Source organism: Ranitomeya imitator, chromosome 5, assembly GCF_032444005.1.
Source record: "Ranitomeya imitator isolate aRanImi1 chromosome 5, aRanImi1.pri, whole genome shotgun sequence".
NCBI classification, from domain to species: Eukaryota; Metazoa; Chordata; class Amphibia; order Anura; family Dendrobatidae; genus Ranitomeya; species Ranitomeya imitator.
In genome coordinates this window covers 526550268-526566455 of record NC_091286.1, presented here as the reverse complement: position 1 = coordinate 526566455, position 16188 = coordinate 526550268, and the positions used below count along the sequence as shown (strand labels likewise).

The 16188-nt window shown below is 40.6% G+C and overlaps 1 protein-coding gene across 2 annotated transcripts in view; it reads left to right on the top strand.

The window, feature by feature from the left end:
• RIMS4 (regulating synaptic membrane exocytosis 4) overlaps positions 1-16188 on the top strand; it is a 399908-nt gene that overhangs the window by 364729 nt on the left and 18991 nt on the right. For both annotated transcript variants that reach the window (XM_069727572.1, XM_069727571.1), the window contains 2 exons: positions 10623-10735; positions 13206-13307. In XM_069727572.1, coding sequence (XP_069583673.1) covers positions 10623-10735; positions 13206-13307 — 215 coding nt within the window. The remainder of the gene's footprint in view (positions 1-10622; positions 10736-13205; positions 13308-16188) is intronic.

Sequence of the window (16188 nt, the reverse complement as noted above, 5' to 3'; positions counted from 1 at the left end):
GTTTTTAACCTTCAGTTACATAATGCAAGGATCTTTCTTAATTAAACACATTAGGGCTTAAGTCTTAAAACCAGCATCTTTGAAATGCAAAAATGCTTGCTAAGACAAAATGTTATTATGGTATATATAGAAGATTTTTTAATGCTGGGCAGAATGTGACCAGTGTGCCAGTTTCTCTCTCCATGTAGCATGTACTAGAACCATCAACTGGATATGTATAAAATGTTAGTAAGTCATGCTCAGCAAGGCTCTAAGGTCCCGCCCTGGTCCAAAAGTGCTGCTGGTGCTTTTTTTAATATAAAGTCACATTCACACTTTCAGTATTTGGTCAGTATTTTACATCAGTATTTGTAAGCCAAAACCAGGAGTGGAACAATCAGAGGAAAAGTATAATAGAAACATATCACCACTAGGGTTGAGCGACTTTTCATTTTTTGAGGTCGAGTCGGGTTTCACGAAACCCGACTTTCTCAAAAGTCGGGTCGAGTGAAATCGGACGATCTTATTGAAAAGTCGGGGTCGGGGAGCAGCCGAAACACGAAACCTAATGCAAAGTCAATGGGAATTTTTTTTATATATATTTGCTTCAGGTATAGCAGAAAAGCCGGTAATTCAATTGCCGGCTTTTCATTTCTCCTGCCTAAACCCGAGATGATATGAGACATGGTTTACATACAGTAAACCATGTCATATCCCCCTTTTTTTTTGCATATTACACACTACTAATGTTAGTAGTGTGTATGTGCAAAATTTCGGCCCTCTAGCTATTAAATTTAAGGGTTAAATCGCGGAAAAAATTGGCGTGGGCCCCCGCGCAATTTTCTCCGCCAGAGTAGTAAAGCCAGTGACTGAGGGCAGATATTAATAGCCTGGAGAGGGTCCATGGTTATTGGCCATCCCCCTGGCTAAAAACATCTGCCCCCAGCCACCCCAGAAAAGGCACATCTGTAAGATGCGCCTATTCTGGCACTTGGCCATTCTCTTCCCATTCCCGTGTAGCGGTGGGATATGGGGTAATAAAGGGTTAATGCCACCTTGCTATTGTAAGGTGACATTAAGCCAGATTAATAATGGAGAGGCGTCAATTCTGACACCTATCCATTATTAATCCAATTGAGTGAAAGGGTTAAAAAACACACACACACATTATTAAAAAGTATTTTAATGAAATAAACACACAGGTTGTTTTAATATTTTATTGCTCTCTCAATCCACCTGAAGACCCTCGTTCTGTAACAAATTAAAAATAATAAACCAACAATATACATACCTTCCGTTGATCTGTAACGTCCCACGCTGTAAATCCATCTGAAGGGGTTAAAATATTTTACAATATAAAAAATGTAACGGCACTCAAAATTTATATGCTTGAAAAAGAAATTCTTTTATTGAGGATGCAAATTCCAGAATATCACTGTAACGTTTCGGTCATAACCTTGACCTTCATCAGACAGGGAAATATCAAACGTGCTTAAACGTGTGCACTCTACTGTGAGTCTCTAGGAGTGGGGGAGGACCATTCTTATTAGAAGTTCGGTGATTAGATCCGGGGCCGTGCGCTCTACATGTGCGGAAGTGTCCGGTGAAAAGGCGCCCTCTCACCGGACACTTCCGCACATGTAAGAATGGTCCTCCCCCACTCTTTATATTGTATTATAAGGGTGTGGTAACCCCTGTTTCGGGCACCGAAGCATAAGAGGAGGGACATGTTAACTTTTTGAGTAAAATATTTTACAGGCAGGAGCTCTGCTAATGCAGCTGTGCTCGTGCCTGTAAAACCCCGGGGAATGAAGGTAATGTAGGTCAATGACCTGTAGTTACCTTCATTCGCGGTGATGCGCCCTGTGCTGGTTGTCCTCATATGAACTCGAGCCTGGGAGCTTTCCAGGAAAGTTCCCACGCTCGAGGTCATTTGAGGACATCCAGCAGAGGGCGCATCACCGGGACTGAAGGTAACTATAGGTCATTGACCTACATTACCTTCATTCCCCAGGGTTTTACAGGCACGAGCACAGCTGCATTATAGCAGAGCTCCTGCCTGTAAAATATTTTAACCCCTTCAGATGGATTTACATCGTGGGACGTGACAGATCATCGGAAGGTATGTATATTGTTGTTTTATTTTTCCTTTGTTACAGAGCGAGGGTCTTCAGGTAGATTGAGAGTACAATAAAATATTACAACAACCTGTGTGTCTATTTCATTAAAATACTTTTTAATAATGTGTAAACATATAACCCAGACCCATTACCACACACTCGGGATGGGCAACACTCAACTACATACTAAACATACTGATACACTAGGCAGATATTAAGCTGCATGCTGAATCAAAAGAGTGCTATGTTTTTTTGTAAAAAGTTATAACTTTATTGACACAAAACAATAAAAATAATAAAACAATGCCTCAAAACCATACAAATCAATTCTATAGTGGAGATAGGCGTGGATATAATTCTAATAATAATAGGAAAGCACCAGGTAACACACATTCATTGACTCAATAAATTTGGCAATAGAGCATGCTAAGATAATTCTTCAAATAAACATTAAGTTTTGGCACTTATTCATTATTGCACAATATTGATAATCTAATCTAATCTAAAAATATTTTCATACATCAAAGTATTAACTTGATGGAACATATACAAAGTATTAAATAATTATATAAATATAATAAAACCCATCTGGGTCTATGAAAATACTATAAAAAATTGCTGCGCAGAGGCGCTAGTTACACAGATTGGAATAACCCGATCCCAGTATATAATACTAAGATCACCAATAACATAAAGCGCAGAAACTATTAGTTCCACAATTGATGTTTCATGTATATTTCAATCAAAAACAGTGCGAGGTGGTAATTCGGTTGCCCTGCTGAAGGATCAATTGCCTTGAAACACAACTATAATTAGTGCTACAGCGGCTGTGCAGGTGATTATGAATTTGGTACACTATCCTTTCTGCCAAGTAAATAAATAGCTATCGGATATATTTGACCAGATTTGGCAGCACAGCGTACATTAAATGGATCAAAATATCCATCCCAAGTACCAAAACAAATAACTATAATCAGCCAAAATGCAAAAAGACCCTAACCAGCCTTGCTCAGCAGAGCAGCTGGTAAATACTCGGTGCCAAAACTCTATAAAATGCCGTCAAGCACTAATCAGACCTACAATCCAATAGATGGCTAAACACATATAAGGGAATAGAATGCGCCCAATAGTTGGTCTGAAACAGACCTAAGTGCCATATAGCCAGTTACCTATGTGCATCTATACATGCCTAAACGCTGGGTAAATGCAAACCCAGAAATATACATATTACCTAGTTGTACGGTGCTCCCCGTCTCCAACCGCACATGGCACGCCACTCTCCACCAAACCCCGGCGTGCGTTTCGCGACAGCTTCCTCTTGGGGGCGTGTGTCACGGTTGTACGGTGCTCCCCGTCTCCAGCCGCACATGGCACGCCACTCTCCACCAAACCCCGGCGTGCGTTTCGCGACAGCTTCCTCTTGGGGGCGTGTGTTAAAAGTCGGCGACTTTTGAAAATTGCCGATCTGTTTCGCTCAACCCTAATCACCACTTCTATGCAACTTTCACCCACTCATGGTTTTTGCTTACAAATACTGATGTAAAATACTGACCAAATACTGAATATGTGAACATGGTCTTACACTCATTGTGTTTATTAGCTTTTACTCCAGAACACTGGAGGACTCTGTTGCATTATCATTACAAATTGTATTTTTAATTTTTTGTAGATTCTCTCATATAGACGTTACAATGTATAGGGAAATAGAAGTAGCGCATTGAAAGACCTCATTCATATCCATTTTGTGTCTGTAAAAAGCTGACTTTTCTTGGGCGATAATCCATAAACATTCTGTTTGTCGTTTTTTTTTTTCCATTTGTGTGTCAACCTTTGGTCCAAACCTATTAACAAGCATAGCCAAGCAATAAAAAACTAACAGCACCTGGAAAGCTTCCAAGTGTTGTCAGTTGTTTTTTGCTGACCCATTTGCTTCAATGGGTGACTTCGGCCTGCAAATCACACACGGACAGCAGATGGACATCAAACTCTGACATCTGAATAAAGCCTAATTATGGTTATATGAACCGACAGCTTAAAGCAAATTAAACATTGAGATATGATCACTTCCCAGCATTATGGATTTTATAAGGCTCTGGCCTTTAACCCCTTAACAACCAGGGGTATTTCAGTTTTTAAATTTCTTTCTTTTTGCTCCCATAACTTTTTTATTTTTCCATCAATATGGCCATGTGAGGGCCTGTTTTTTGCGGGACAAGTTATACATTTAAATGACACCATTGGTTTTAACATATCATGCACTCTAAAGCAAGAAAAAATTACAAGTGTGATGAAATTGCAAAAAAAGTGCAATTCCACATTTGTTTTTTGTTTTGCTTTTCTTACCATGTTCACTAAATGCTAAATATGATCTGCCATTATGATTCCCCAGGTTATTATGCGTTCATAGACACTAAACATCTATAGGTTCTATTTTACTTAAGTGGTGAAAAAAATCCCAAATTTGCCGTTTTCCGAGACCTGTAGCACCTCCATTTTTTTGTGATCTGGGGCTGGGTAAGGGCTTATTTTTTGTGCGCTGATCTGACATTTTAATTGATACCATTTTGGTTTAGATATGATCTTTTCATCGCCCATTCTTTTGCCGTTTTTGCGATCTGGTTAATTCTTTTTTTATATTGATAGATCGGGCGATTCTGAACACAGCGATACCAAAAATATGTATATTTGTTTAACAATGAAATATGTAAATGGTAAATGGTACGGTAATTAATATTGGTCAAATTGTAGGTCACAGTCACAACAGTGGAAAAGAAAGTTTACACCCCCATTGAAATGACTTGTTTTTGTCTTTTATAGAAAAATTCAAGAATTATTTTAAAACTTTTTCCAAATTTAATGTAATCCATAATGTGTACAATTCAATTAAAAAATAAACTGAAATCTTTTTGAGTTAAAGAGTTAAAATAAAAAACTAAAATAATGTGGTAGCATAAAGAAGCACACCCTTAATCTAATAGTTTATTGAAGTACCCTTTGAATTTATGGCAACATTCAGTCTTTTAGGAAGTAGTCTATGCATGCCTTGTTCACATGCTGTTTTTCTTCTGCTGCAAAAAATTGCAGGCTTTTACGGAACCTACAAAGTAAATTATATTATGCCCATTTTTTTTTATTTGAATCATCAATGCAATTTTAAAAATCTGCAGCTGCAGCAATTCTTTCAGTATTTTTCTAACATTTTTCACCCATTCCAATGCAAAAATGCTTCCAAAATGCGTCAAAATCATGCATATTTTTACCTGACAACATTCTGGTTTTTGCTACAGAAAAATCTTATGCAAATACTCAACATGTGCACACACTTTTCCTTGCAGGAGTGTTGCAAATATGTCTAATTGTTAGGACATCTCCTGTGTACAGCCTTCTTTGGGTCAATCCAAGTTGTAATGTGCCGCTGCAGTGCAATATAGAGCAACCTCCACCAGGGGGTGCTGATTAAGGAAAGGGGGCTGCACACACAGCACAGCAACACTGAACAACAACACAGGTGTCACAGGTAATGAAAGGGACATGAAACAAGCCAAGGTCATACACGGAGATAGCAGCGCGGTACAGAAGGGGCGAGCAGAGAATCGTCGGGGATAAGCAAGATGTCAGAACCTACCGGGAACGTGGTAACCAAAACGTGAGACGTAAGACGGAGTCGGGGTACAGGCCAAAGGTCAGAACAAGTAACAAACGGGTGCAGGCAGTCAGAGGCAAAGAGGAACACTAGAACAGGGATCCAGGTCAGGAGTTCAAACAGTGCAGGATGAACTATAGCTGACACTGGCCCACAGGCTGCAGAGGACTTAAATAGGTCAGCCAGCTCCAGGGTGAGGCAGAGAGGATTAACTCCCACATGACCAGTCCAGAGACAAGAGAGCTCAACATAATCTCAGAACTGGATCATGACACAAGTATTTTCAATTGCATTCATGTCTGAGCTCTTACTAGTCCATTCAAAAACTTTGATATTCTGGTGAAGCCATTCTTTTTTTGATTTGGAGGTATGAAAAATTGACTGATATTTGGAACTGTTTTCAATTACCTCCACCTTGACAAAAGCCCCAGTTCCACCTGCTAAAAAACTGAGCCAAAGAATAAAGCTGTCTCCACTATGCTTCACTGTGAGTATGGTGTTCTTTTAGTGCTGAGCCATGTTGGCTTTTCTCCAAATATATCTTTTGAAACTATTGCAATAGCACATTTTCCCACATACTTTTGTCAGATTTGATGTAAGTTTTCGCACATATTCCCTTATAAGAAAAGGATTATATCATGTCACCCTACCCAAGAGGCCAGACATACGAAACTGTAAAAGATTGTTGAGAAAAAAAGGGGGGTGATAAGCACATATAGGGTGATATTGAAAGGTACAGGTGAGAAGGGAGTTATGGAGTTATGGAGTTGCTCTCCTGAAAGAGTCGTGATTGTCACAACTCCAATTATAGCCCATGAATATTACAGCTGCTGCAGTCCCGTTGACAAAGGAAAGTGAACCCTCTTTTGCATATCGATTAGTAAAAAAAGGAGATTGACTTTTCAGAGTAGACCACACTGCTGTGTAAAGAAGGCATTCCAGAGTGGAATAACAATTTCGTAGTTTTTATATTTACGCGTTTTCTGCTCGCATCGAGCTCTTTTCAAAAACAATCTACATAGCACGTATGTATTTTTTTTTAGAAATAGAGCTCAGTGTGAGCACCAAACTAGTAAATATAAAAAGAAAAAAATTGTTATTTCCCTCTGGAACTTCTTCCTTTATACAGCAGCTCAGTCTGCTCTGTAAGAGATTTTTGTCACGCCGCAGTACAGTACACAACCAATACTTGCCAGAAATGCCTTCAGAACCTTTAATGTTGCGGTAGGCCTCTCACACCAATTTTCTTCCTGTCTCTTCATCAGTTTTTGAGTGATGACTGGATTTAGGTAATGTCACTGTTGTGCCAAATTTAAGTCACTTCTTAATGACCATCTTTACAGTGTTCCTGTTATGAACATGTGCACACTGAATCACAGATAACGAACAGAAGGAAGTTCAACCACCAAGAGAAGTCGCATCTACACCTAACTGGTCTTTGTATAGACTAGAAAGGTTCTAGCTGCACAAATTAATCCACCTCCTCGGACCTAACTCCCTAAAATTTCGTCGAGGGGCTTCTCATACTTCCTTAAGAGCCAGATGGAAGGCTGCAATACACTGCCAACAAAGGGAGATGAAAGTGTAAAGACAGATATGAAAACCCAGGGTGAGAAACTAAAACACATTCATATAGGGAAGAAAAGGAAAACTAAGAAGAACCAAAATAAAAGAAACAAGGATTGTCCCAGAAACCTAACAATGGTAAAAGGAAAAGATGTTGGGAAGGTAAGCAAACAGACTCACTGCAGGACTACAACTGGAGTTTACCAAACAAAGTAAACCTCTTAGCCGAAGGACTGGCACTCTTGAATGCTCATCCACAAAGAGGTATAGGCAGCAAGGAAGTGCAGTGAAGGGTGAACATATGAAACTGCAGCCAGAATGTGATGGGGCAATCCAAAAAGGGAAAATGATCAGCACCTAGATAGGAGCAAACCAAGAAGGGAAAGCAAAAGGCAATTGAAACCATCAGCATTTGGATAAGGAAGAAAGGGCAGTAGTTCAGCAGACAAGGGAACCGACCATAAAGCGACAGTTTACCAAATCGAATCCCCAAACCGAAGCATGAGAGGTCCATGTTATATCTAATGTCTTGGAAATGTTATATTCTTCTTCTAGCTGATAATTTTAAACAATGAGATCTCTTTGCTTGTTGTAAGCTTTTTACAGACCATAGCTTTTCCTGTAAAATGCAACAAAAAAAATGTCTAGAAAACCATATTAGAACTCTCAAACTTTGAATGGGGTTAATCTGAATCACTTTAAATGATGGCACCAGTGTACTGATTACTATTTAACATGAGTGGAAATGTGATTGGCTAATTCTGAGCACAACCACATCCTCAATTATAAGAAAGTATTTTCACTTATGTAACCACATTATTTTAGTTTTGTTGTTTTTATGTCCCCACTCAATATGATTTTAGTTTATTTTTCAATAGATTTGTACAGACTGTGGGTGATATTAAAGACGGAATACGTTCTGAAATGATTCTTCTTGATGTAATTTTTTTTTAAATGACAAACATCTAACATTATAACAGGGATGTGTAGGAGTTTCATATCCAATGTACATTCCAAACTATCAATGTTCACCTCATTCATATTTATAATAATTTCCCTATTTCTATCAGGAATCACACAGCAGAGTAGAAGGGGGCTGCAACATCAAGGAAAAGCAAGAATGGTGCTGCAAAGTAGTTTTAGAAAAAAATGGAATAGGTTAGCCCATTCAACTTTCTGAAGCTGAGTGCACAGAAGAGCAGAAGAACATGAAATATGAGACAACAGTACAAGAATGAAACTTTATGTGGGACTTGTACTGTATATGTTTTGTAAAAAAAAATATTGCCATTCTGGGAATAACCCTTCAATTAATCATATTTATAACACACTGATCGCAGTCCCTACCTACTACAGATGATTAAACTATCCTGCTGATCATCTTCCAGCATGCTGGAAAGTGAGATGTACAAAACATATGTATAGCTGTCCTTCTGCCATCTAGAGGTTAATAACAAAAATGCAATATTCCCTTACTGTTATTTTTTATTCAGGATCATGCTAAAATAAAAAAAGCAATTTAAAAATTTAATTTTGCAGAAACTTGTCATACATTGTTTCATATTCTGTTTATTGATTCTATTGAACATCCTAACAAAGATTTATTCTATATCACAAAATAGTGATTATGTCAGATCTAAACACATTGTTTGGACAGTGGTCATTTTCCTTTGAAAGGAACCTGTCTGTAGATTTAAGTACCCCAACTGATCTAACCAGTGTTAGGTTGCTGCAATTGAAATTATTTCTATACCTTTGGAATTTCAATCCTTTATTCTAATGTAACTGAGCCACAAGTGCATGGGGGTTTGGCCCTGAACTTTCAGTAATCTGTTCTTTCTTCCTTTTTCCTTTCTGTCCTGCAGTCACTGAGTGATAGGTCACTCTTGCCTGAGTGATCTGCTTTCCCCGCCAGAGATCACGCATGCACCCTTGGATCGCCCCCAGTAGGGCCGTGGGGTACTCGGTACCGGGTCCTTCGGTTCTCAAGGGTGATGTCACGGTGGCTGACCTGGTCCGTGGCCTTTGGGACGTCCGTTGTAAATTGGGGGAAAGGTCTTTAAAGGGATAATGTTCATGATGCCACCTGTGGTATTCGGTCAGGGTGACCGACGCTGCTTAGGGGTCCACTGGGGTGATGTTATGGCAGCTAGATGGTATACCTTCCCACAGGTGAAGTATGTCCCCAGGGCTTCCCAGTGTATAGATGGTGGATGGTGTGAAGCGCAGTGGACACAAGGTTGCAGTCTCTTTACCTTTTTACTTAAGGCTTCAGCATCCACAGTCCAGAGCACCAGATCACAGGGCAGGCAGAGTCCGGCCGGTCTGAAGGCAAATCCAGAGTCCCCTTATCAGGTAGAAATCAGTAGCCTTCCTCTAGCGCCTGAGTGTTGTAGTCCTTTCCTGCTGAGCTTCTAGTTACGGTCCTCACAACTATAGAGGACTATAATATGTAGATGTTTTGTCTCTCTCTCTCTGTCCCCCTTACGGATAGGACAAACCCATATGACTGATGGCCTGAGGCTTTTTACAGGGACTCTAGCATGCCCCGGCCTCCACAAGTTGCCAGCGTGCCTCCTGGGTATAGGTGCAGATCAGCAATGTGCAATTAACTGTCCTGCCGGTCTCTGGAGCAAGGCATGGAGACGATTGCTCCCTCGGTGTTCCAGCCACCGGATCCTGCGCCTCAGAAGAAGGCAGCCTGTTGCAAGGCAGAACTCCTTCTGGTTCCCTCTCCTTTTGCTATGACTTCGTTTCTCACCCTCTACAATACAAGATGCTGCCGCACGCCGGGCCAACGCAGCTCCGTGGCCTTCTGTCTAGGCCTCTGACAGGATCCCACCCCTGTCAGGGACCCACTACCTGAGTGGAGCTCAGATAGCTATAGTTTTTATATATAGTTTTTATATATAGTTTTTATGTAAATGAGCCGAAAGTGCAGAGGTCTAACCCCTGCACTTTCGGCTCATTTACATAAAAACTGGGAAAGCGATTACTCCGGAATAAAACCTGCTGACAAGTTCCCTTTAATCCATTCAAATGATAATTTGCTTCTGTTGTTTTAGAGCAGATAATGCATATTCTAGATATGGTTAGCTTTTTGTATAACATTTATTGCCCACAGTGTAATCTTAATCTGTTGTCATGTAAGAATATTTTACTAGACAACACTATACTTTTTTTCTCTACTGCTGATGGATCCAAAGTTCTATGGTTTTGTATCCTATTTTCTCTGTGCTGAAAAGAAAAATATAGCAGATTGTGAAGATTTTATGAGTCCTTTCATTGATGGTTTTATACCTTATGACCTGCAGCTTGAACTACAGTGGAATGTGCCTGGCATCTGATGGGCAGTTTAGTGACTTCCTCTCTGGCATGGGGCCAGCTCAGTTTGTTGGTCGTCAGACACTAGCAACCACATCCATGGGTAAGTGACAGTAATCAGTTACCAAAATTTATTTACGAATATTTAGGTTAGCTTAAGTCACAACTCCTAGTCCTCCAAGATTTTCTAGATAAACCATAAAATGAAAAATATTTGATTGCATCAAAGTTGGAGGTGTTGTCCACTACTATGATATTGATGACATTGCCACAGGATGGGTCATTAATATCATATCATCCTTGGATATCAATATCTTAGTAATGGACACCACTATAAATTCCTAGATTCTCCAGAGAACTTTGGATGATAGACAAGTGGTACACATTTGAATATATAACGCAGCCAATAGGGTGTATAGGTTATTTAATATAGTATATAAATGTTAGCCTGTTCACACAAAGTTTTTTTAGGAGTTTTTGGTGGGGGTCTGCCTCTAAAAACACCTGAAAAATCGCTTAAAAAACTCTTGAAAGACAATTTTTAAATTCATTATCATCATAAAAATATATGCTGTTGATATGTCCAGTCTTCTGGTGTTTTTTTCAGCTTCAGGTTTTGAAAAATCCCTGGTGGGAAAAAAACAAAGTTCATTTCACTTTGTTGACACAACTCCTGATGCAATCCAAACCAAGCACTGTCCAATCAAGATAATTATCACACATGCTCAGGAAATGCATGTAGAAAAGCCGCGAAGACACCATCACGTGTTTCTCAACGCAAGCAATAAATAGCCAGGTCTTTCACCGGGAAGGAACAACAACGGGAAGGGCAGCATCCAAAAAGGAAAACCACCTATGCCAAAACTTGGTATCCATCCACAGACAGCTGTTTCGGGGTATTTGCCCCTCATCAGTGTGGAGTAGGAAACTGGCTATTAGGAGCAGTGCCTAGTAAAAGGACTATAAACATAAGGATGAATGACCTTGGGGAGATAAAAACATCCAACACCGCGGAGATACCATCACGTGTTTCTCAATGCAGTATCCAGAACACTGCTCCCATCCATTATGGGAAATATGTAAATGCATGTAGAAAAGCCGCGGAGACACCATCACGTGTTTCTCAACGCAAGCAATAAATAGCAAGGTCTTTCACCGGGAAGGAACAACCACGGGAAGGGCAGCATCCAAAAAGGAAAACCACCTATGCCAAAACTTGGTATCCATCCACAGACAGCTGTTTCGGGGTATTTGCCCCTCATCAGTGTGGAGTAGGAAACTGGCTATTAGGAGCAGTGCCTAGTAAAAGGACTATAAACATAAGGATGAATGACCTCGGGGAGATCAAAACATCCAACACCGCAGAGACACCATCACGTGTTTCTCAACGCAGTATCCAGATCACTGCTCCAATCCCTTATGGGAAATATGCAAATGCATGTAGAAAAGCTGCGGAGACACCATCACGTGTTTCTCAACGCAAGCAATAAATAGCCAGGTCTTTCACCGGGAAGGAACAACCACGGGAAGGGCAGCATCCAAAAACGAAAACCACTAATGCCAAAACAGGGTATCCATCCACAGACATCTCTTTTGGGGTATTTGCCCCTCATCAGTGTGGAGTAGGAAACTGGCTATTAGGAGTAGTGCCTAGTAAAAGGACTATAAACATAAGGATGAATGACCTCGGGGAGATCAATACAACCAACACCGCGGAGACACCATCACGTGTTTCTCAACGCAGTGATCCAGAACACTGCTCCCATCCCTTATGGGAAATATGCAAATGCATGTAGAAAAGCCGCGGAGACACCATCACGTGTTTCTCAACGCAAGCAATAAATAGCCAGGTCTTTCACCGGGAAGGAACAACCACGGGAAGGGCAGCATAAGGAAAACTACCTATGCCAAAACATGGTATCCATCCACAGACAGCTGTTTTGGGGTATTTGCAGTGTTCTGGATACTGCGTTGAGAAACACGTGATGGTGTCTCCGCGGTGTTGGATGTTTTGATCTCCCCAAGGTCATTCATCCTTATGTTTACATCCTCAGATAATGACGTGAGGAGGAGATGGTTAAATTGCTAATTTTTTATTTAAAAATTAAATGTTTATTGTTAAAACATAAAACAAATTAAAAAATTCAAGCTATGGAACAAAGAGGTGCGCTGGTATGGTTCTTATGTTCCTCTTTGCATCACAGCTTGATTTTTTTTTAAATGTTTCAATGTTGTAACAATAAAGAAGATTTAATTTTTGAATAAAAAATTAGCAATTTAATCATCTCATCATGTCATTACCTGAGGTTGTGTGATATTTATACTGAATGATAGACACTTTTGCTCCCTGAAATCTATTAGACTACGTTAATAAAACTGTCCAATCAAGAGACTTCAAAAAAATTCCTCAGGAAAAATCTCTTCCAAAATGCTTTAAAAACAACTCAAAACTGCTTGAGTTAACACAAATCTCCAGCAAAAACATTTCCTGAAGAGGCTTCCACTGGAAAAATCCCCACTTTCGTCCATCTGAAAAAACTGTGTTTACATAACACTATCTTCTTTTTTCTTAGGGGATGTTGAGGTTGGTCTTTTGGAGCGGAATGGACAACTTGAAGTGGAAATTATCCAGGCTCGAGGTCTGACAGCAAAAGCCGGTTCCAAAACACCACCAGGTATATTATCCAGCATTGTATGTATTTGACTGGGTTCTTTTATCTTTTGATCCCAACATGATACTAATTAGCTATTATTTCCTCAATTATTCTCCAACAAATAGTTTAATCTGGACTGAATGGCATACACTCAGAGAAATTAGAGGAATCATTAGTGATGGAGAAAGCTCAGCATACAATTAGAATTACAACCAATCTTTAACCTGCTTTTGGACATCTTACATTATAGGAACTGCTGAATTAACACAATTTATATCAATACTCTTTCTATAGAGGTAGAAATCCAGCATTCACTAAAAGCCAATGCAGCAATCTCTCGTCTTGCTGTTCTAAAGAGCTAGTGTAAGGAGTCTGACAAGTCACTGATAAACTGCAGAAAAGATATGGTTTCCAATTGTTGAATGAGAACTGAGCCAAAATGCCAACAGAACAGAAAATATATCTTAGAACAAGAAGCAGCTATCCATGGCTGAAACCTTGTCAGACCACTTCTACAAGAAGACCACTTTTGGTCCAGATGGAACACCTGTAGAAAAAGAAAATTTTTTTGCTGCAATTTTTGATCATACTTCTGTACATAGTTTGCAAATCTGTTGTACTATGAGGACTGTGTAACACACACTGAGGACAGTTGTAGCACAGCCAGTATGAATACATTAGGACATTTAACCCCTTCCCGACATACGCCGTACAAGTACTGCTCTGCGGGAGCTGAGTTCTCACAAACAGCAGTACAGGTAAGGCCTCACGCTGAGCGCTGTGGCTATTGGGTTTGGATGTCAGCTCTATGTGCGAGCTGATGTGAGGGAGTGCCAGGGCCGCAGTCGTGGCTGAGATTAGCTGGTCTTTCGCGCCTTGGTCTCCCGTCACATGCAAATAATGTCCCATGGTCAATGTACTTGCCTCTTTATTGTTTTCACCGTCTGGGCCTTCTCTCCGTTGCCTAAGGCCCCCTCCAGTCATTTGCGTACAAGTAGAGACACAGTCCAGTTGCAACTTGAAACATAAAACTTTACGTTCTTCTTTGCACAGCTCATCCTTAACAGACACAGCATTTGCATAGGGCTCCCTAGCCCTTCTGCTCTAACTAGGAAACTGTTCCTGCCTTATCCCCAGTAAACCCCTCCTACAGTTAACTATCTACACTACTTATTATAATAAGGCGTAATGGGGCCCATCTAGTGGGCCGAACCGGGTACTATACTTTCCCTATGTTTATCATTATTTGTTAGCAGAATTGAGATTCATAAACAATTACATAAAGGTAACATTTACATAGAGGGTGCAAGTTGAGTATCACATTGCCTTACATTCCCCCCTCTTTAAAAATGGTCGTCTGTTATGATCAGGTGACCTTGGAGCAGCATGAAAACTTTCACTGGAGTAGGTGGTAACTATACTGACCGCAAACCCTAATCTTATCACCACAACTAGAAGTAGCCATGGGGTGTGCCTAACAAAACCTAGACACCTCGACACAGCCGGAGGACTAAATACCCCTATAGATGGAAATAGGAATTTCTACCTTGCCTCAGAGCAGAACCCCAAAGGATAGGCAGCTCCCCACAAATATTGACTGTGAGCAGTAGAGGAAAAGACACATGTAGGCAGAAAACAGGATTTAGCAAATGAGGCACACACTAGCTAAATAGGAAAGGATAGGACAGGATACTAAGCGGTCAGTATTAAAAATCCTTCCAAAAATATCCACAGCAGAAAATACAAAAACTCCAACATCTAACTAAAGATGTGGAGCGTATATCTGCATCTCCAGAGAATCCAACAAGACCGAGAAAACACTGACACAGTCTAAGCTGGACAAGAGAGAAACAGATGAATAGCACAGAATATAAGCACACTGCATGTGTGCCACAGAAACAAAAAACAGACATTTATCTTTGCTGAATTGACAGCTGTGCAGGAGAAGCCAGAAAGTGATCCAACACTTCAGAAGAAACATTGACAACTGGTAAGGGCTAATGAATCCTGCACACTTAAATATCCCAGTCCGAACTGCAATCAGCAGATACACCTGGCCAGGACTGTGACTCAGAGACAACTGCATTCCCACCTACAACCGCTGGAGGGAACCCAAGACCAGAATTCACAACAGTACCCCCCTTGAGGAGGGGTCACCGAACCCTCACCAGGGCCTCCAGGATGATCAGGATGAGCCAGATGAAAGGCACGGACCAAATCAGCAGCATGGACATCACAGGCAAAAACCCAAGAATTATCCTCCTGGCCATAAGCCTTCCATTTGACAAGGTACTGAAGCCTCCTCCTCGAAAAACAAGAATCCAAAATCTTCTCAACCACATACTCCAACTCACCATCAACCAACACAGGGGCCGGAGGATCAACAGAGGGAACAACGGGCACCACATATTTCCGCAATAAAGATCTATGGAAGACATTATGGATAGCAAAAGAGGCCGGAAGCGCCAAACGAAAAGACACTGGATTAATAATCTCAGAAATCTTATAAGGACCAATAAACCGAGGCTTAAACTTAGGGGAAGAAACCTTCATAGGAACATGACGGGAAGACAACCAGACCAGATCCCCAACCCGAAGCCGGGAACCAACACACCGACAATGGTTAGCAAAACGTTGAGCCTCCTCCTGAGACAACACCAAATTGTCCACCACATGAGCCCAAATCTGCTGCAAACTGTCAACCACAGAATCCACACCAGGACAGTCAGAAGGCTCAACCTGCCCAGAAGAAAAACAAGGATGAAAACCAAAATTACAAAAGAAAGGCGAAACCAAAGTAGCCGAACTAGCCCGATTGTTAAGGGCAAACTCGGCCAATGGCAAGAAGGCCACCCAATCATCCTGATCAGCAGACACAAAGCATCTCAAATAAGTTTCCAAA